The 21,886-nt window shown below is 48.1% G+C and overlaps 2 protein-coding genes across 4 annotated transcripts; both read left to right on the top strand.

The window, feature by feature from the left end:
• The first annotated feature begins 104 nt into the window (after window positions 1-104).
• Window positions 105-16,541, top strand: IKZF4 (IKAROS family zinc finger 4). Of its 3 annotated transcripts, none has more exons than XM_027855038.1 (7): window positions 105-156; window positions 6,328-6,432; window positions 7,476-7,736; window positions 8,597-8,764; window positions 11,770-11,919; window positions 12,612-12,746; window positions 14,150-16,541. In XM_027855038.1, the coding sequence occupies exons 1-7, from the start codon at window positions 117-119 to the stop codon at window positions 14,908-14,910; spliced, it is 1,620 nt and encodes a 539-aa protein (XP_027710839.1). In that variant the 5' UTR covers window positions 105-116; the 3' UTR covers window positions 14,911-16,541. The 3 variants fall into 3 exon arrangements, with proteins under 3 accessions (XP_027710839.1, XP_027710841.1, XP_027710840.1); XM_027855039.1 differs by lacking the exon at window positions 105-156 and adding an exon at window positions 3,390-3,470; XM_027855040.1 differs by lacking the exon at window positions 8,597-8,764.
• A 2,827-nt stretch (window positions 16,542-19,368) lies between these two features.
• RPS26 (ribosomal protein S26) lies at window positions 19,369-21,158 on the top strand. The gene is made up of 4 exons (XM_027855041.1): window positions 19,369-19,392; window positions 19,690-19,867; window positions 20,418-20,548; window positions 21,058-21,158. Exons 1-4 carry the CDS (start codon window positions 19,390-19,392, stop codon window positions 21,091-21,093), a joined length of 348 nt encoding a protein of 115 aa, XP_027710842.1. The 5' UTR covers window positions 19,369-19,389; the 3' UTR covers window positions 21,094-21,158.
• The last annotated feature ends 728 nt before the right edge of the window (window positions 21,159-21,886 follow it).

Below are 21,886 nucleotides of genomic sequence, written 5' to 3'. Positions count from 1 at the left end.
GATCATCCTTCATGATTCCTTCTTATTCAAAGATTATAGGCAGGCACCTCTGCCACTACCCCGAGCTCAGCTTCTAATAGCATTTTTTTTTTCTCTTGCAGCAAAGTCTCTTTAAGATGGATATAGAGAACTGCAATGGCCGCTCGTATATGTCTGGTATGTCCTCTAATTTGTTCTGCTTCTAAAGAGCTGGGAGTAACCCTCCTTTGTCTTAGAGGAGTCACCTTGGATAGTAGGGTCTTCAAAACTGCTTGCCAAAGGTCTAGCCTGGTAGTGATTGCTTCCTTATTTTATTTCTGAGATCAATCGTAATTCCTATCCTTAGATTTTCTGTGTATGTAAGGAGAGGAGAAAAGGTACCGCCCAGGTTGGGGATATGGGCAAAGAGGAAAGGCATGGTTCTCACCGGTTAGCTCCTACAAGCAGATAAATGGAAAAGATGCTGGATTCCCTTTGTCTTCTTCTGAGGTCACTGGACTTCTTTCGTTGCCATTTAAATCAATCTATCAGTAAGAATTTATTAAACACCTGCTGTGTGTCAAGTACTGTGCTAAGTGCTGGAGATACAAGTACAAAAGGTTGAATGATGATAGCCAGGTAAGAAATATATCTGCTTCCCATCAGACAATCGGGGCAGAGAGCCTGACCATAAGCCCCACCCATGATCCTAAAGAAATGTGGTTTTTCTTGCCTGAAGATATTCTTAGTAGGGTAGATGGAGAGCCTTTGCTTTTAGTATGATTTTCAATGATGCAGAAATAACCACAGGCTTCCCAGACTTAGACACAGTAGGTGGAAAATGGGGACCTTTCTTCAGCCTCTTTTTTTGTTTGTTTTTTGTTTTTTGTTTTTTTAGGCAATTGGGGTTAAGTGACTTGCCCAGGGTTACACAGTCAGCCTCTTTTTTAAAAGATGAGTGTAAAGGGGCTGAAACCCAGGTTTTGTTTCTAGGACTCAAGGATTCATGATATTGAATCACTGGAATAACAAAGAATTTAGTTAAGGGGAATGAGGCCAGGAGCAAGTTTTAGAGTCATGAGTTGGTCCCTTCAGGAATTTGGGCTACACTGTAGAAAGAAACCTGTATCTCCATTTCACCCCAAAAGGGGCTAGTGTAGAAATTGATGGGATGAATCAAGGACTGGGAAAAAAAATAGGATAGGCAGGAGGCCAGCTTGAGATTTACTGGTAGCAGTGAAATGAAGTAAGATTTAACTGAGGACATTTTTAAGCTGATGCTTATTTCTCACCATTCTAGACCTACATTTAAGGAAGGGAGGAGGGCCTAACCATATGAAGAATCAACTGATAGCTATTGACAAAGTAACAGGAAAGAGATTGCTTTGGATAGAAGAAACCTAGCTTGAGCCTAATGTCATTCTCCTCCACAAGTATCTGAATCTTCTAACCTCCTGCTTCTTGCAGTCAAGGACCCAGAAATACAAATGCATCCTCCTTCATTGATGCTTCTTTCCTTGAGCATCCAGCATTATAGCTAACTTTATCATTGTTACGTATTCCTCCCCTCAGAGTAATAAAGGAGAAACCAGGAAGGTGACCATCAAAGGTCTACCTCCCAGGGAATCCTTTCAGTTCCCAGTGGAACCTCTAATAGCCACATACATTCAAGCCTAGGGACTCTTTCACTGCTCTGAAGCAAGCTTTTCTTGCTTCGTAAACAGGTTATAGTTTCCTTGTAGAACCAAAAAACAGGCTTCTACTCCAAATGATTCTTGAAAAAGAAATGGACAGGCCAAAGGCACCTCAGCTATGCCTTGAGAATATTCACCTGGTATTTCTGGGTGGTAGCTGCTATGGAATGGGACTGGGAAAAGAAGAAGAGGGATAACAGCTGATAGGATAACATAGTGGACCTCAAAGATATCATCTTTCTGTCGGAATAGGGAGACTTCTCTGCCTAGAAGCTGTCTGGGAGCCTATCAGCCATCCTTCTTTCTGAGAGGTTTCTGAGAAGCATTGAGGATTGACTGCGTCATTGTTTACAATACTAGCCTCAACTTTAGATCACGACTTTAGTCATATGTGTCTGAGCCAAATGAACTTTCCCTAGCCTGGTCAGTTGATGAGTAAATGGCATGATGTCTTATTACTAACCTTGACATTCTCCAGAAGGAAAAATGAGCAATTCTGCCCCTCTTAATGTTTAACTCTCAGGAAATTCTTTCTCTCTACCTTCTGTCTTTCACTATGTACAGATTGCTTCATCTGGATAAGGAGAATCCACATAGGTTCCATTCCTGTCCACATTTTACTTTAAGAGGAAACTGAGTATCTCAAACTTATATATCAGGAAATCTATCAGTCATTACTTAAAGCCTTCAGGAATAGCAAAATGTTTGGGAAATCTCAATAAAAAGGGACCCAGGGATAGGTAGTGCAGTTCCCTTTTTTTTTTTTTACAGTGGACTCTGCCTCTCAAATTCCCAGTCCCTTCTACCCCCAAAATCTTTACTCTCAAAATCAGAGAATCTAGTCTTTCAAAGTAGGTCAGCACTAAAGTGAGCAGCTCCGTTGGAAGGGAGCAGAGCTGAAGCCTCAGTCTGCTAGAAGACTGATTCCTTAGGGGAAGGGGATGGCACAGGGGCCCCAGAGGTCAGTGTTGGGGAGGAAAGGCAAAGAAAAATGGTATAGACGTATTTAGCTGGGCCCGGTGGTTTTATGAATTCACAAAAGTAGGTTGGGTACCTAAAAGAGCATAGGACAGCAGAGCAGAACGTGCCAGTAGCCAGATCCAGAATGTACTTGGTCCCCTCAGGTGCTGGGAAAGAGGGCTTTGTCTTCACCAGTCCTAAAGAAAAAAACCTCCCTTCTGCTGGAGGAAAAATAGGGATGGGGCTGCCCATGTTTGTTGCAGGGAGTGGCTTTGGCCCTGTCCTGGAGCCTCAGCAGCTGCTCTGTGTCCTAGGCTCTATGGCATCTGGGGCCTTAGCTTCCCTAGCTGGTAAAGGACTGCCTGGCCTGCCTCTGGTGGCCCCCTTCAGCCCAGCAGCTCCCCCGCTCCCTCCTGCCTTGCACACACTCCTTGGATTCTCAGGTATTTGTTGAGTAGTTGTTCTTTGTCTGCTGGGCACGAGGGCATCTGCTTCCCCCCGCCCTCTCAGCCCTCCTTGCTGCCTTGGGAAAAATGTTTTAGCCTCAGCGCCCTCCATTCTCTCTTACTAGCCCTTTCCCCAGTCATACATAGACACACACTCCCCCCAAGCTGAGCCCTTCTTGCCAGCTGCAGAGGTGGGCCCCTGCTCACCGAGCTGCTTGCTGCTGGTGCCTATGAAATGACGGCGGTTCCCCTCACTTCCAGGAATCCATGCTTCCTGGAAGGTGAGTGGCTGGGCTCACCCCTGCCTGCCACCCAGACGCAGACATGCACACACCACCCGCTCTCCAGCACCGTTTCCAAGGCGGTGGCTTGCGCTTGCACCTTGGGGTCTCACCAGCAAGGGAAGGATAATGTAAGTTCAGGCAGGAAGTGGACAGAGGGAGGGGGAAGGGGGTTGCTGGGGCTAGGGAGCCAATTCAGAAACAACTCCCAAGCCTGAGGAAAGGGAGAGGGGTAGAGAGAAGGGAGGAGGGAAGGGGGAGGGGGCGTTCCTTGCTATGCTTGCCAAGGATGGGAGAGGGCGTTTGGCGTTGCTAAGCAAAGACAACGGCTTGAGCCGCCTGAGCTAGTGGTGACATCTCGATTAGGCCTTGGGGACACAGATGGAACTGCCAGGGGTAAAATGCCAAAGCAGGCCTGGGTTGGGATAGGGGGAGATGAGAGGGAAGCTGGTTAGAGGGAGTAGAGACTCAGCCCAGATGCCTTAGGTTCCCAGCCATGTCCCCACAGTGGGTGTGGGTGTGGGGAGTAGGGAGCCTTACTTTGCACTTGGCATTTACCTTGCTCCTCTGGAGCAGGCGGATTTCCCCTATCTAAGCCCCTTTGCAAAGAAAGATATGCCAAAGTCAAGGCCCTGGTAGAGAAATGTGAGGATTCAAGATTCTCTTTAATTTCCTGACTGCTTCTTAAGAGCAGATACCATTGGAGGTGAATCAGGGAGAGAGGAAGGCTAGAATACAGTACTAGCCTTCCCTGAATGCAAAACATACATAACCTGTGGGCTTATACATGTTTCCTGTTTTCCCTGGTCCTAAGGCCTCATGGTTTACCTCTGATGGCTAAGAAGCCAACCTTGCTGTGATAAGCTTGGCCAGGAACATTTCTCTGGAATATGAAGATAGCTTCAGCTTGATTGGTTTGGAGTTTCCCAGAAACTTAGGATATTTGAAATTCCCTCCCCTGAGCTTCTGATACCTTGAGGTGATCTGATGAATTTCCCAAGGCTAGCTCCTGTTCCATCTACTTCCTAACTAGGATTCAAAGTCCATGGGTTTTCCAGATTGATTTCTAACCCCTGAAACTAATTGTTTCAGGTAATTAACCCTGCAAAAGTTAATTTGACTATATAACAATCTTCTGGTACTCACCAGGGAAGAAGTGGATGAGAATATTCTTTCTCTCACTTTCATCCTAGAGAGAGCAGCCCTATCCAAGGGTTTCATGAACTGGCACCACCTGGCTATTAAAGGAATGCTCTTTCTCATGCTCCTAACATCCCTCCCCCAGCGAACAATTATCTAAGGGAACACAGAGTCAGAGCCAATGACTTTTCACCAAGAATCCAATGACATTTCCTAACAAGTTCACTAATCTTTGTGGAGTCAAACCCCATATCTCTCTTCTTTTCCTATCAAGTTACTTAGGACAGTTTCATATTAAGTAAATAAATAATTTGTTAGACATAGTGTCTTGGAGTACAGAAGCTGTTTTGATTTCACCTTTTTCCCTACCTCTTAACACTGTCTGGCCATATGGTAAATGCTTAGTAAATGCTTGTTAATTTATTTTAAAAGTTAAGACAGATCCTTTTTTATCCTTCCTCTCCCCAAATTGTGTATAATGCCTCACTTAATTAAGGGAGTCTGAGGATGAGGTGAGGACCCACCAGCCCACAGCTTTGTATAGATGTGGTTGTGGTCTTATCTAACATTCTCAAGATACATAACCCATCCCAGAAGAGGGAATTGAGTCTTGGACTATGAAGCATTTCTTAAAAGATCTAAAGAAAAGAAAGGTAAAAGAAAAGAACTCATTTGTTTGGCACATTAAAGTTTACAAAGCTCACAACAACCCTGTGAAATAAGTTAAAGCCTAGGAACCTCCAAAAGTTGAGTAGAGAATGGAAAGGGGGACTTTGATGAAAGAAGATCCTGAGTGATTATTTTCTCTCCATTGACTAGAGCAATATAAGGATCTCTTACAGGGATAGTCCTTGAATTTCTTACCTTGTGAGTAGGGATGGATGGTCCAAATTCTGGCCTCTTTAGAATTCAATCTTTATTTTCTGAGATCAAGTCTCTTTACTATAAGATATCTGGATAAAGCAATAGCTGGCTTTCTAGACTGGGGATGTTACAAGCTCTCTATGCATGTCTGTGTAACAGGTGTCTGTACATGTCAGTATAAGCATGGAACTAGGTCCATTCATATCTGTCTGAGTATGTTTATCTGCACATATCTGTAACATGTATGTATGTCTATGTATGGATTAGTAAGAATTTATCAACTACTTCCTATGTACAAAAAGGTGGAGGTAATATGGAAAGGGAGGATTCTCCTCCTTTGCCCCCAAATTGACATGATCTTTCTCTTCAGAGAACCATATAATCTAGTTGAAAACACTCGAGACAACAAAAGAATACTTATATAAAGCAACATAATCAATCAGCAAATCCCAGTGAATAGACCATAATACAAAGTGAGGGTGCAAGTGCTGCAGGGACACTAAATAGAAGAGTGAGCAGAATCAGAAGGAAGGCATCCTGGAAGAGGCGAGTTGTGGAATTTGGATGAGTCTGTGGCTTAAGAAAGATGGAATTTTTGCTCTAGCCCCTGCCTTAAGAGATGGCCTGCCCATCATCTCCTTTGAGATGCCTTCCCTTGATTGGGTGGTATGTGTGGTAGCACCTGGAGAACACTACAGCTGGTCTTCCCAGAAGATCCAGTAGGTGCCTTTGGGGCCTGCTGAGGCCCCTCTTTGTCTCCTTTCCCCGGCTCTCCAGGCCCCAGTCCCACTTCGCTTCCTGTGGGTGTCAATTGATGATGCTGTTCTTCCCCTCAGCCTTATAAAGCAAGGTAGAGAGGGCCCCAGCCGCCCTGTTTCCCTGAAGTCTGAATAGTGCACATGTGGCTCTCTTCTCAGTGCTTAGGGACAGGAGGACGCAGTGAGTGCTTTCCCCATTAACCTTCTTCTGCTTTGCTTCCCTAAGGTAGCGGGGACTCTTCTCTGGAGAAGGAGTTCAGTGGGGCCCCAGTGGGGCCCACTGTGAGCACCCCAAATAGCCAGCACTCTTCACCCATCTGTTCGCTCAGTGGTGAGTATCAGTCCCTCATTCCCACCCCCAACCCCAATCTTATCCCATTTACCTTCGGTTCCCTGTTTATCTTTTGTTAGGGACTTTCCCTATCATTATCTTTTATCCGGTTTCCATACCTCTTTAAGAGCACTGGGGAGCCCAGTGTCCTAGGTTCCTCTGGTTTCTGGAAGGAGAATGGTTAGTCACAGTCAAGCAAAAATGAAGTTAAACTAGGTATAGGTGGGGGGTGGGGGACATGCAGTATGAGCAGAGAAATAGGAGCCAAACAAGTTGAAATTCTGAAGAAGCTTGTTACTTCTAGACAAATAGAAAGGGTGATAAGGTGTGGGAAGCTGGCAGAGGGTAGAGGGCCCTCCCTATTCACCCTCACTGTCCTGCTCAGGTGGGGTCCTTGTGACTGCCCCTCCCCAGCAGGCCTTGGATCTGTGACATTCTCGAAATGATTGGAATAGTCAAGAATGTAGGTCAGAGCTAAAGTCAAAGCTCTTTCTCCCACAGACAGCTCTTTCTTTCACCCTCCCTGCCATTAGCTTTATTGAGAAGAGGAATGGGTAGAGGGTAGGAGGATAAACTGGGTCATATATGTTCTCCACCTATGTTCCTTTCTTCCCTTGTTCTCCAGCCCACCTACATCTTTCCGGACCCCACCAAACCCTCCCAAGACCATCTTACCACCAATGTCTCTGGTTGGCTTTTTGCCTAGGGCTGAATCAGACATCTTGCTTAATGATAGAAAAGTTGAAAGGAATTCCATCTCCACCAACACACACACGCACACTTCTTATTCTAGTAAGAGAAGACACCCTACCAACTCACAATCTTTTCACTCTTGAAGCCTGATTACCCAGTGGGTGGATTGGATAGAAAAAGATATTCCAGGCCTCAGCAGGACTGGGTGCCCCTCACCATGGCTACTGCATCCTAGATACTGGTCCTTCTTGAATTCTCAAAAGTCTGGCCAGTTTTTTTCTGTACTGGCCCTAAATTGTTCCCCCTCTTTGCTTGTCCTTGTCCTAACTAACAAAACGTTCACCTCCCAGGTAATTCCATCAAGGTGGAGATGTACAGTGATGAAGAGTCAAGCCGGCTGCTGGGGCCAGATGATCGGCTTCTGGAAAAGGAGGACAGTGTGATTGTAGAAGACTCGCTGTCTGAGCCCCTGGGTTATTGCGATGGGAGCGGCCCAGAGCCTCACTCGCCTGGTGGCATCCGGTTGCCCAACGGCAAACTCAAGTGTGACATCTGTGGTATGGTCTGCATCGGGCCCAATGTGCTTATGGTACATAAGCGCAGTCACACGGGTGAGCAGAAACAGGGCTCCTGGGGAAGGCTTGGAGTAGGGTTGCAAGTGGGAAAAGGAAAGTGTTTCTTGGGATATTTGCGTAGATGGTAGCTGTGAAATAGCTAAGGAGTTACTCAAGGAAAAGCATTGATCAGCAAGGTTGCTAGGGGAAGCCACAGTGAGGGGCGAGGTTGAGGCAGGAAAAGAACGAGCTCTCCCATGACTTATTTCAAACTGGCAGGAAGGGGAACTTGGGCTCCCAACCTCACTTGCTCCTTGTCGGCACCTGTCTCATTTATCACAATGAGGAGGTGGTGATAGGAATTGTTCCCATGAGGTTTGGGGGAGGTACTGTGTTGAGACCTCAAGGAGTGTCCTTGGGTAAGCTAAGATTGGGATTCCTGGGTACTGTTTCTAGTTCTTACAACCCCTCCTAGGGCCTCCGTTCTCCCCTTCTCCCTTCTATTTCCCCTCCCCCACCTCCATTAATCTCTTCTCCAGAAATGGACATATGATTTCACTTCAGTGCTTGCCCCTGGCTTCTAGGACAGAGGAGGTAATTTGGAGCTCAGACGTAGATTAAAGCCTAAAGGCCATCTTGTGCCAATGCCCTTGGAGTGAGACACTGGACTGTCTCTCCCCCTTCCTCCCACAAATGCCTGGCACCTGTCCCTGCACCATTACACCATTGCTACCCTGAGAGAGACTACCCCAAGGAGTAACTAGATAAAGCAGGAATTCCTAAGGCACAGTCCTGCCTGGCACCATAGACCCACCTTGCCTATTAGAGAGGTGTTCTGAGCCAGTTAGGTGGGGGATCGAGTCTGGCCTTAAAAACCCTCTCCCTCCCCTCCCCTCTGGGGTCTGTCTCCCTTGCAGGTGAGAGGCCCTTCCACTGCAACCAGTGTGGTGCCTCATTCACCCAGAAGGGGAACCTGCTGCGTCACATCAAGCTGCACTCAGGGGAGAAGCCCTTCAAATGCCCCTTCTGCAACTATGCCTGCCGCCGGCGAGACGCTCTCACTGGCCACCTCCGCACCCACTCCGGTCAGTGAGCCACAGACAGGGGAGTGAAGGGAGGGAGGGTTGCACCTTGGAACTGCCTACTCTCCTCCAGCCCCAGTCCCACTCCACACAAGGCCCTCTGGCTCAGTCGACTAACATGGAATCCCAGCCATACAGAAGACATAGGAAGTATGCTCTTTGTTTTTAGAGAGCTATAATTTAGTTGGGGGAGAAAGGAAGTAGCAAAGCTTGAAAAAAAAGAACCCTTAACATTTACAAAGTTGATGGTGCCTTGTATCTTTGCCCTTAACCTCCTAATCCACAGAGCCCTTGTGGGAAATTTCAGGGGATATTTAGCAGGACATTTAATGTCTACATGAACTATGCAGAGGAGCAAAGGGGAATAGGAGGCAATGGTGGTGTCTCTTAGCTGGTGCCAGAGCCATCTGTTCCCCATTACATCCCCACTTCTGAGCCCTGGGGAAACCCATCCTCCCACCCCACTTGTTCCAACTCTAAGCCCCACAAGTGTAAAGAGGCCCAGCCTTTGGTTCTTTAGGCTTTGACTGAGGATGTAGGGATGATTCCTAGACCTTCTCCCCCATTCTTTCCTATTTCCCATAAAGGGCCTTCTCCTTTGGAAGGGAAAGAAAGCAGGTAATCCACCCACAAGTTTCTGCCTCCTTCCCTCTTCTTAGGGCAAGGGCTCAGGATCTGGAATAAATTGACTAGGGCCAAGCTGACGATATTGCTCAGCCCAGCCTAGATAGGTGTTCACTATTGTGTGAATCCAGGGAGCACATAGCACTTCCCAGCCTCCTCCTTCAGTGTGCAAAAGATGAGCTGTTGAGAAGGTTCTGGGCAGCCTTTCCCTGAAAATCTTCTTGATGTTATTCTGTTCTCTAAAACTCATGGGATCGGGATCGGGGTAGGGGTGAGGGGAGGAATATGAGAGAAATACATTTGTCATTTCGCCAACCCAACAGCTTCCTCCTTGTTCTTTCTCCAGGCCTCTGACTCTTCATAGCTCTCCTTCAGAGCTGGGTGGGACCTTTCCACTGCAGGGGTGGGGCAGTAGAGACAGACCAAATACTCCCTTCCCTAACTTCCTAATCCATCCGCTACATGGATACAAAGCAGCTACCCAGTGCCCCTTGGATCCTGTTTATTTCCCCCACCCAGGGAGGTCTGCTGACTCTTAGCAGTGAGTGGGGCTTAGGCTTGAAATGGGAAGGAGGAGTGGGGAGCCTCCCCCTGCTGGTTTGAAACAGGTTGTTTGGGCTCTAGGCTTAGGGACTGCTCACCGAAGGGGTGGGATAGGCTGGGGAGGGGTGCAGACACTTTCTCTTGGGAGATGGGTGACTGGTGAGCAACAGTAGAAACAGATGCTTTACAGGGTCCAGCTCTGTGGGACTGTGCCTTCTCTACCCTAATGCCAGCATGTTCTTCACAGTAGCCAAAAGGGTGGCCTTCCCCCAGGCCTGAGCATGTTGCCCTTGGCCTGGATGGTGAAACCAGGGGCCATCTCAGGGATGGTTTGCATCTCACCCTCAAATGCCAACATTTCTGGAGTGAGACCAGAACAGCTGCAGACCGGCCGCAGGCACCTTTCCCTCACTGTGGGAGAGACCCAGCTTCCTAGAGATGCTTTTTCCTAGCTTCCTGATGACCTTTATTCCCTCTTCCGTCATGGCGTGCTCCCCGTTTACAGTGCTCTCGTTGTGTGTATTGCTTTCCTGCCTCTGCTTACGGCTTTGCACCCGTTCATGTAAGGCTTTCCATGCTTCCCTGCATTCTTCCTGTTCATCATCTATTATAGCACAGTAACATTCCATTACACACAGTCACAAAAGTTCACAGTTTCTTAAATAAGCCTCCTCCCCCTGCTCACACACCCTTCTCCTTCTCCACCACCCTTACCCTTCAGCTCTAAGCTCCCTGGGGTTCTTTTTAAGGATAGGGCCTAGACTTATGATTTCAATGACATAGGGAACTTTCAGGTAAGGAAATCGCCTCTACCAGTGCAGGCTGGAATATACTCTACATGGCACATAGAGTCTTAGAGAGCTGCCTAGAGCATTGAGGGGTTAAGTGACATGTCCATGGTCACAATGCCATATGTGTCAGTGGTGGGACTTGAACTCAGGTCTTCTTGAAAGCTGAGGTCAGCTTTCTATCCATAATGCCATGCTGCCTCTTTAATGGAAACTCTAATACCTGATATTCCTAATATTCCTTCTGCCTCTCCCATAAGAATGTTAATGTTTAGCCTTTAAAAAGCAAATTAACCAAAACAACTATGTTCTCTCTCATGGGGTAAAGAATCATGTTCTTTTTTCATATTCTTTTTCTTCTTTGTACTTTCCTTTCTTTTAAACCCTCATTCTCTTTTTCTCTTCTCCTTTCCCAGTTCAACCTCAGTATCTATTAAGGACATATCTTCTTGAAGCCCTTGATATTTCAGAAGGGGATCAGTATCTAGAGACAGAGAAATACTGTACAGGAAGTTCAGGCTAGAAATGGAAGCCAAACTAGGAATGGGGTGGAGTGGGAGCTAACTCCCCCTCGACCCCCCATAAGTCCTGAGGGCTCTTGGTTCATTGCCACCAGCCCAACATTTTTCCCCTTATCGAAAGCAAAAGGTGCGTAAGCAAGAAATCCCCTTTTCTGATAAACAGCCGCTCTCAACCGTCCGCCCCATAGAAAGGTTAAACCACAGCCTGGGGCCCAGGTTCTGATGCCCTGGGGTGTGGCTAGCCTGCCTGCCAAGGGACTTGTCCCTGTCCTCCCAACAGCAGCAGCTGGCCACCAACTCCAAGCCTGTGCTAACTGGGAAAAGGGTCCCTTCTCTCTCCTCCACCTCTCCTCAATCATCCTCACCCACAGGCATGTGTTTGCCTTTAGCAGGTAGAGAAAGTGAAGGTATGAAGCCAAACTTAGGGTCCTCTCCATGCCAGATGTTGAGTGCTTGTTCTTTGCCTTTCCGTGGAGCATCAGTGACCCTCGTACTATTTCTTCCCCCATCCTATCCCCATCCCCAACTCTAGTCTCCTCCCCGACGGTGGGCAAGCCGTACAAGTGCAACTACTGCGGCCGGAGCTACAAGCAGCAGAGTACGCTGGAGGAGCACAAGGAGAGGTGCCACAACTACCTGCAGTCTCTCAGCACTGAAGCCCAGGCTCTGACTGGAGCACCAGGTGGGCCACAGGGAAAGCTACGAATGGCAGGGAGAAAGCAAGGTGCTGGTCAGTGTCTCCCTGAGCACAAGCCAGGCAGTGTTCTCAGTCCAGTACTCTAGGGGGTAATCAATGTCAGGGAAGATGCCCGGCACCACCCTCCCATCTTGAGCAGCCTCTCGGGTGCAGAGCCTTCTATGCAGTAGGTGCAATGGGGAGAGCTGGGGCAGGTCCAGGTCCAAGGGTGCCCTGGACCCTTTGGGGAGTGATTGGTGAAGACCATGAACCCCTTTGTAGGATAATGCTTTTAAATATACGAAATAACATACATAAGATTACAAAGGAAACCAATTATATTGAAACACAGTGATCAAAACTTTTTTTGAAATAAGACCGTAGACCCCCAGTTAAGAATGCCTGAACTAGAGGAAGGAGACATAATCCTTACCCTTAGTCCAATGAGGGAGGCAGATAAGCTCCAGACAGAAGATGAGCACAAACTGCCTGGGGGGTTGGACGAGGCCACCTCACCGAAGTGAGGTTAGGGCAAGCAAGACCCTGACAGCTTCTAGTCACTCGGTCACTGTCTCACTTAGTTTTCTGGTCCTCAAAGCTCCGTGGAGCATGCTACTCCTATGCTTCTACTACTCCTCCTACAATTCTGTCCCAGACTGACCCTCCCCTCTGACATCCTGCTCCCATGTCTTTTCCAGGTGATGACATGCGTGACCTAGAGATGGTGCCAGACTCCATGCTACTACACTCGTCCTCTGAGCGGCCGACTTTTATCGACCGCCTGGCCAACAGCCTCACCAAACGCAAGCGCTCAACCCCCCAGAAGTTTGTAGGTAAGACACTCAAATGAGTGGAAGAGGTGGGGGGAGGGTTGCGAAAATTATAGGGACTAGTTCTCTGTTCCCAAAGCCCTTCTGAATCATTGGAACCTGAGATAATGAAAATAATAATAATCATAACTATCGTAGTGCCTTAAGGTTTGCATGGGTTCATGGCTCACCTGCTATAGCTGTGTCTTTCTTCCTTTTCCTCCTGCACCAGCTCTAAGAACAGTCTTCCACCCAGCTCTGCTCCTAAGGCAGCCATATCTAGATAGCACGGTGAATAGTGTCTTAGAGTCTGCCAAGGATCAGAGCCAGTTGGGCATGCCTCAGGGACCAACTGGCTCTGATCCTTGGCAGAGCCCTTGACCTCTCAGTGCTCCAGGAAGCACTCTCAGACTGTGAACCGTAGAGCAGATGAATGCCTGCATTGGGAGAGAGGGAGCTTCCTCACCTGGAAGGGTCCCGTACCTATAAATCGCAAGGTCCAGTCACAATGCCCCAAGGTTTGCAAAGCATTTGACATCTGTTATCTCATCTGGTTCTCACAACCCTTCAAGGGAGGGGTGATTATTATCACCATTTTATAAATGAGGAAACCGACTGTGAAGGTAAATGGCTTGCCCAGGGTCACACAACTAGCAAGTGTCTGAGGCAGGATTTGAACTCAGGTCCAGCATTCTTTCCACTTGCCAGAAGTGTCAAATACTCAGAGGCCTGAAACAGATTAAAATGTAGTTGGGAAATATTTAACACGATAAATAACAATACACCAGAACCAAGATGATGTTAGTATGTGGTTTTTCTCAGTCAATACAGGGCTGACAGGGATCTTTCTGTATGGGTTAGTGGCCCTGTCTTTGGACACAGCCCTTCACGCCCTACAGATAGCTGCCATGAGAACAGAGCTGTCTAGGAGGAGTCCGTGTCTGAGGTTGCCATGGGTGGAAAAGAGAAAGAACAGAATAACTGGAGCAGGAAAGAAGGATGTCAGGCTTCCCTGGGAGTGTCCCAGCAGTCAGGAATGAAAGAGCATCTCCTTCACCAGCCTTTGACATAGGAGCAGAGCTGGTCCATCTGTGTCCTGGCCCCCCAGGGTCCCAGAAGGTGGAGGGCGGCTCACTTATCTTACAGGAGGGAGTTGGACTACATAATCTCCAATGGTCCTTCCGGCTGTAAATCCCATGATCCTTTGATCCTAGGAAATAGTCTGCACTGATAACCCCAGCTTGGATCCTAGACTCTGATTTCAGCAAGGACCCCTGTTGAGAGGGTCCTGAACTCTCATGGGTAGCATATCTGGAAGGTGGGCCAGGCCTCTATGGGCCTGAACAGAGAGGGTGGTGCACAAAGAAGTGCCACCCTTTGGGGGGTCTCCTGCTTCGGGAGCTCAAGGGCTTTCTCTTTCCCCGCAGGTGAGAAGCAGATGCGCTTTAGCCTCTCTGATCTCCCCTTTGACATGAATTCAGGTGGCTATGAGAAGGACGTGGAGCTGGTTGCACACCACGGTTTGGAGCCTGGCTTTGGCTCACTAGCCTTTGTGGGTGCAGAGCACCTGCGCCCACTTCGCCTCCCACCTGCTAATTGCATCTCAGAGCTCACTCCTGTCATAAGTTCTGTCTACACCCAGATGCAGCCGCTTCCTGGCCGACTGGAGCTGTCTGGAACCCGGGACGCCAGCGAGGGGCATGAGGACCTGGCTGATGGGGGCCCCCTCCTCTACAGGGCTCGGGGTCCCCTGGCTGACCCTGGGGTCTCCCCCAGCAACGGCTGCCAGGATTCCACAGACACAGAGAGCAACCATGAGGAACGGGGTGGGGGGGTTGTAACCACCCCTCAGTGTCCCTCAAATCAGCCAGCCCCTGCTCTGGTTGTGGGGAGCCGGCCCAGCCCTGCCTACGCCAAAGAGGACCCCAAGATGCAGGAGGGGCTCCCCCGGAGTGCTCCTGGCCCTGCCAAGGACGTGTTGCGGGTGGTGGGTGAGGACGGTGAGCCAGTGAAGGCCTTCAAATGTGAGCACTGCCGAATCCTCTTCCTGGACCACGTCATGTTCACCATCCACATGGGCTGCCATGGCTTCAGGGACCCTTTTGAGTGCAACATCTGTGGCTACCACAGCCAGGACCGGTACGAGTTCTCCTCCCACATTGTCCGAGGGGAACACAAGGTGGGCTAGTGATCTCTGGCCTCCCCTCCACCCCAGCCCTTCCTGTCTTCTCCTCCTACCTTCAGAGGTGTCCAGCCCTCCCATCTCACCCCTGCCCCCCACTGTCCACTTTTCTACCCGACGAAGTTTTGCTTTTGTAGCCTGTCACACAGACGTAATCTCTGGCTGCCTGATTTCACACTTGACTCCTCACCATTTCTGCCCTCTCCTTTCTGCAAGTTGCCAAGCTGATTTATTTAAGCACTATGATGAAACAGGTCTTTTGTTTTGATTCTTCCTTTTTTTCAACCCCTATGCCTCCCCAAGTTCACACTAAGTTATTTAGGAAGATTATTAGATGAAGGGTTTTTGCCCTCTAAGAAAAAGTCTATCAGACACCTGCCATTCTCCACCCTCATTCTCTTCTCCTGCCCAAGCCTAATTTCCCTTTCCATTCCTGCTTCCTCCACATCCCTAGGACAGTGGGGTGGAGGGGCATGGGCCTACTGCTGTCCCTGATCCTCACCCCTCACGTACACTGCCAGATTCCTCAGTTCTGGTGCCAGTGCCTCCTGGCCCCACCATAGCTCTGTGGCATTATATCTCCTCTCTGGGACACCCCTACCCTGGCACTCCATACCTCTCTGCCCTCTCACCTTGGGCAGCTTGCACTGTTCTTGAATGAATGAATGAATGAAGGATATCCCCCATTTAGGGGGAGGAGAGGGTTGAACAAAATTCACTCCAGGGCACTGTGAGGCTCAGAATCCTCTCACTCGTTCCCCTAATACTATGAATACTCTGAAGCCTACATTTGCACTCTGGATCTCCCACTAGGATGTAATATCCTCTCCCTTCAACCTCACAGGGGCTGTTCTGGTCCTCCAACCAGTCTGTGTGCTCAGTGGTGACTTCCCTCCACTTGGGGCACCCCAATTTGATATCCTCAGGGGTGAAAGCTGGGTCTGCACCTTTTTCTGTCTCTGAAGCATTGGGAATAAAACATCCTCACCAAATTGGAAACAGGGGACAAGGAGAAGATAAGATTCTTCTCTTCCTCTCAATGCTTCTCCAGTTGACTCCCTCACCCCAGAAACCTCTCTAGGCACTCAGGGGCTTTCCCACCATATGAAAAACCAGTTAAGTCTATTGCTGCCTGAAGACAAGGAGGAGACCCAGCTCTTCAGTCTTACTGCCTTCACCCTCCCCAGCAGGGATTACCATCCCATTCTTGAGCTCTGAGGCTCCATCCTCAGGGTCAGTGCTCATAAGAAAGGGATGTTTCTTTCCTCACTTTTAATTATTTCAATATAACCAAAAATGATTGCAGGGTGGGCATGTGCCCCTGCCCCTACCCTACCCCTGCCCCAGGGAGAGTGGGTCCAGCCCATCTGGACTGAGGGCATCCTTCACTGCCCCCATCATGCCTGGTGCCAAGGAAGCAGGGAAGGAGGGATTCATTTCCCTCCTGGTTCCTGAAGCGTGCTTGGCTGTTCTTGTTTGTCTGGGAGGGAGGCAGAGGCCCCTGGGAAGGGGAAGCATCTCTATACACATGGAGTCCCAGCCCAGGGCCACAGCCACCTGGCTCTCTTGCTTCCTTGAGGTTCAAACCAAAGGCTGTTTTGTTTTTCTATGTTAAAAAAAAAACAAAAAAACAAAAACACAAAAACACAACCACCTCACAAGTTGCAACACTTGGTCCTTCTCTCTTTCCTCTCAACCTTTCTCCTCCAACTCCCACCCTCCTCTTCCTCTTTCCACAACTCCTTTCCTCATTGCCTCTTCTGCCTCTTCTCCCTTTTCTCCCTCCTCAGGGATCTCTTAGGGGTCCCCAGGGAAGGATGCTGCAGGGTTGGCCGGGGGGACAGAATCCAGGATTGTGGTACTTGGGCCTCAGAGAGGAGTCTGTCTCACCCTCTTGTGGGGAGGAGATTCTAAAACAGTTTTCTCCTCCTCCTCCTCTGCCCTGAGGTTTGCTTGATGAGACCCAGATAGGTGTAGAGTAGAGCATCATTGTGATGAATCTGTCTGTTCCTCCTGGACAATGTAGCAATAAACAGATGCTGCCAGGGTCAGGGAGGTGGGGGGTAGGGGAACAAAGACAGGAGCAGAGGGGAAGGATGGAAGGGTCTCTAAAGGAAGATTCTTTTCAGGAGGACACTGTTCTCCTACCTCCCTACTCCACTTTGGCAGAGCAGATCTGGACATTGAGCCCCTTTCTACTCCTTGCTTTTCTCAAGTGGGAACTACTACAGTATTTTGCTTGTGATAGTGACTCCCCACAGGGACTATTCCCTCTAGGGAGATCAGAGCCTTAGGGTCCTACCCACATCCTTTCCCCATTCTACTTTGGCAAACCTGTGATCCCCTCACTCCCGAAGATTTAAAACAAAACAAAATAATGTTCTGAGGCTATTGCTATGCCCAGAGAGCAGAGACTTGGGGGCTGGGAGCAAGATAAGACTCTAGGTAGGGGAAGAAGGGGACTCCATCACTTTCCAGATCATCACTGCACTTTAACCAGGGTCTTAAGTACAAAGCCCTACTTCCTCAGAGCCCCTTTGGCTCTGGGACCTCAAATGTGCTCACCCCTCCTCCCAGCTCCTTTTGTTAAAAAAAAAGAAAAAAAAAGAAAAAAAGAAAAGAAGGAAAAAAGGAGAAAAAAAAGAAAAAAAAACCCTGAAACCTATGTGGAAGAAAGAGGTGTTTTCCTTTTCTAACAAAACTCAAAAACAAAACCCTTTCTAAGCAGATACTTTTCCAAACCTTTGGGTTTTTTTTTTTCCATGTCTGTCTCCAAGCTTTGGGAGGGATTTTTGTAACACTCCTAGCAGCTTCTTTCCTTGTGTATATATTATATATATATATTTTTAATCAGACGTTATGATGAACAAAAAAAGAAAAAAGAAAAAAAGAAGAAAGTGCAATACCACCTCTGTCCTCTTTCTTTATCCCAGGGTTTTCATTTGTATCCTAAACTTGGTGTCTTTCTTGATCCCTACCCCCTCTCCCCTTCTTTTTTTTTTTTTTGAGAGTTCTTTCCCTTCTTTCCCTTCTTAAGGGGAGTCAAACTTGCTTTTGAGACTTAACTGCAAAGCGTTTTGTATCTGTAATATATTGTAAGTAAATATTTGTGTAACGAAGAATATACTACTGTAAGTTTTGTACTGTACTGGCTGAAGGTCTGTTATAAAATAAACATGAGTAATTTAACACCTCCTGTCTTTGCAAACTTCCCTTACTTTGCTGTTCTGGAGGGAGGGAGGGAAAAGACTTTATCACTATGTTTTTATTCTGATTCACTTTGTCCTCAGATAATAAGCACTTTGGGTGATGTAACAATAAGAGTTTTGGGAGAGACTAAGCAAGAAATCCCCAAATGAAACTGCCACAGCAAGAGAGGTTGATATTAAATGAATTTCAGGATGGGCTCCATGGCACAATCAAGTTTTAAAATCCTGGGATAGGAGTTGGAGAGACTTGTCATCCCCGGAGTGCTGTCAGAATAGACTTCCTGGTCTTTTCTGCCTCCAGGTAGGAGAACAATTACCTCTGGAAAGCATGAAAATTCACTAAACACGTTTATTAAGTGCCTACTGTGCACCAAGTAGTATGCCAGCTACCATGGGCAATACAATTAAGAATATTAGCAGGAACCTGCTGCCTGAAAGCTTACACTTCAATCGGTAAGGTGGATTTCCACCCTTGGGATGAAATTCCTCTGCTCAACTGTACAAAACCTAGGGTCTAAGAAGATGTGAATGGAGGTATCTTGGAAGAAAGAGGAGGAGGGGGAGAGAGGAGGAGAAAGGAGAAAACTCAAAAGGGAGAAAAGGGCCAGGCTGTGAATGGAGCATTTTATATTTGATCTTGGCAGGGAGAGGGAGCCCCTTAAGTCAATATTGAGTAGGGGGATCTTTTTTCCATGATGGGAGTGGGATGTGCCTATAACTGTTTCATCTTCTGCCTTTCTGTCCTCATTCTTAAAAGAAAAGGAAGCTGCGACCAAGAGGAAGGATTGAGGGAACAAAAGCGCAGGGCGTGAAAGAGAAGCTCTCTCTGCTAGTGTGACCCCGGCTGTGGGGCCCGAGGGCCGTCCCCGAACTACGTCTCCCATCGCGCATGTAGGCTTACCTGCGCATTCAAACTACAACTCCCGACGTGCCCGGAGACACTACAGCTGACTGGTTACAACTCCCAGCAGCACTTCTGGGAAAGCCGAAGTCAGCCTCGCGGAGCCTGTTGGGAAAATAGTTTTACCCGTATTCTTCCACATGTAAAAAAAATAGTCCACCGGGGGTCTTTCTCTGAGGCGAAAACAACCCCAGAAACTCTTTTAACCGAGGAGATGGGTCTCTTAAGTAATAAGGCCTTCTGTTAGGCGAGTTCTGGGATTGGTTTGTCTCCGAGGAGAAACTTTGTCTCCGCGCATGTGTTGGCGCACGGATCTCTAGGTATATAGACGGACGGCGGCGACACCGGATCCTTTTTTGGTTTCTGGCTTCCAAGATGGTGAGGAAGCGGCGTGGGTTTGGGGTGTCTGGTGTTTGGGAAGGCAGGTCCCGAGACTTTTGGAGCGGTGGGGGGGATGGGGAGGTCCCCGGGCCCGTGAAGAAGGGGAGTGGAGGCTCCGGGTTCAGGCTGGCGAGACCGTACGCCGGACGAGGGAGAGAGGATGGGGAGGCCGGACCCGGGCGGGCCCGGGGCGCGGGGAGACGCTGGGCCCGGGTGGTCGGGAGGCGGGGAGAGGCTGAACGCCCGCGGAGAGCCCCTGGCGGGCCTGCGTGACTCTGTCCCCCATCGCCCCAGACCAAGAAGAGGAGGAACAACGGGCGCGCCAAGAAGGGCCGCGGCCACGTGCAGCCCATCCGCTGCACCAACTGCGCCCGCTGCGTGCCCAAGGACAAAGCCATCAAGAAGTTCGTCATCCGCAACATCGTGGAAGCCGCGGCCGTCAGGGACATCTCCGAGGCCAGCGTCTTCGACTGTAAGTGCTGCCGGGGGCCCCGAGCCCGGCCATTGGAGCCAGCCTCCGCCCGGCGCTCTTCCCTAAACGTGCCCAGGTCCTTAGGTCACTGTACTCGTGTAAAAGTGCGCACAGTTGAGTGGGATGGAGAGAGCCCCGAATTGGAAAAGCTTTGGCCTATGGTTTCCTTTCCAGTCCACAATTAGCAGTCTAAGCTCATCAAGGATTAAGATTTTTATTATCCTTAACATCGAGTAAGGTCATCTGTGTGGCTGTTACCCGATACAGACGAATAATCTGAGGATATGGAGTTTGAGACTAGAACAGCAAAGGGGTCCATGTCGAGGCTGTACCTGGGCCCAGCAAAGGGGGTCTGTGTAGAGGCTGTACGTGGGCCCATTTGGGGGGTGGAGGGTGGGAAATGGCCAAATCTGCTAATATTATTAATTTCTGTCTTAAGAGATTTTACATAAAAGCTCTCTAAAGATGTGGCATTTAAATATATTTGTGTATACTTTGGGGTAAGCATGATAACCTCAGGACAGTGCTAATGAGCTTGTTTCTTCACCAGCCTATGTGCTGCCCAAACTGTATGTGAAACTGCATTACTGTGTGAGCTGCGCGATCCACAGCAAGGTAGTGAGGAATCGGTCCCGGGAGGCACGAAAGGATAGGACACCCCCACCCCGCTTCAGACCTGCTGTAAGTCTCTTAACAGGAGAACGAAAAGGAGGAAGGGGGAGAGAGAGTAGAGTCTGCTAGGATTGCTTGGGATTGAGAAGTTTTAATAAGAAAAGGTCCCTGCTCAGGGAGAGATTATTCTAAAGAGGGAAATGAAAAAATGAAAATAAATTTTGAGGGGTCTTTAAAGATACAGGGGGTATGGTTGGAACTAGACTGTGCCTCCAGAAAGTGTTGGAAAAGAGGCTGGGTACTGTTTTATTAATTCCAAAGGTGTCCAGTCACTGGATTTATAATTTATTAATTCTGATTATAGACACCTCTACAAAATTTAACAATTCTTATACTCTGACCAGTAGTATACAAGCAATATATACCCTAAGTGAATTTTTTCCCCTGTTGATGTTTGTGAAAGGATGCTAGACTAAGAAAGGTGTTTGAACTATTTTTGCATTCCATAGTGGGGAAGTGCTTGGAATGACATTGTTCCCATGTTGCTCACAAACTGTCTCATTCTTTTACTTTTGTAGGGTGCTGCCCCCAGACCCCCTCCAAAGCCTATGTAAAGAGCTATCTGCCCATCAACATTCCTGAACTGATCAGAGGAAAATAAAATGGTTGGTCAACCTTATATTGTGCCTAGTGTGTCTGTGGGTTAGGGGAGCATAAAGCCTACCTTTTGGTTTTAAAAAGAAACTTGGTTATAAAAATCAGTGTACTTGGCACAACCTATTCAAGAACAGATAATTTTCTAAAGAACGTAGGTAGACAATAACAGCTGAGTACCAAACTTAATGAAAAGTTTATCATTGGAAGGCTGAGTTTGTGCTTGGGTAGCTGGGGGATTTTATGAAGTATTAAGTACTGAGTACTTTCAGCAATGAGTGAGTTATCTTGGGCTTGTGATAGTTTGATCAGAAGCCCTTAGGTGGGCATCTTGAAAGTTGGTGATGAGCTAGAAGGTAAAATACATTGGGGGCGCGGGGCTTGTGATAGTAGCACCAATTATATTGGACACCTTTGGAAATTGGGTCTTGGAAGTCCTGGGTAGATAAGATTATCCAGGATACTTACTACCAGGTGATACCTGAATGTCTTTATGTCTCTATTTGCCATATTAACACAAGTATATGTTTTGGCAGAAGGTAGTATCTTGATTAGAAGATCATAAACTTCTAATATAACGAGAGCTCAACAGCATACAAAAATTCTTAATTGATCTCAGAATAACCTGCCGTCTAGACTGTTCAGTTTTTAAGAGTTCTAGTTGTTGTTAAAGCTTAATATGTGATGGAAGTTGGCTCCCTAGTGACTTAATCTGGACCTTGAGCAGGATGAGTAATTTGAGTCATGACCACC

This window comes from Vombatus ursinus, unplaced genomic scaffold (genome assembly GCF_900497805.2).
Source record: "Vombatus ursinus unplaced genomic scaffold, bare-nosed wombat genome assembly UNPS02010769.1, whole genome shotgun sequence".
Classification (NCBI taxonomy): Eukaryota; Metazoa; Chordata; class Mammalia; order Diprotodontia; family Vombatidae; genus Vombatus; species Vombatus ursinus.
Note: the sequence above shows the minus strand (reverse complement) of the source record. Positions and strands in the feature narration are given on the sequence as shown.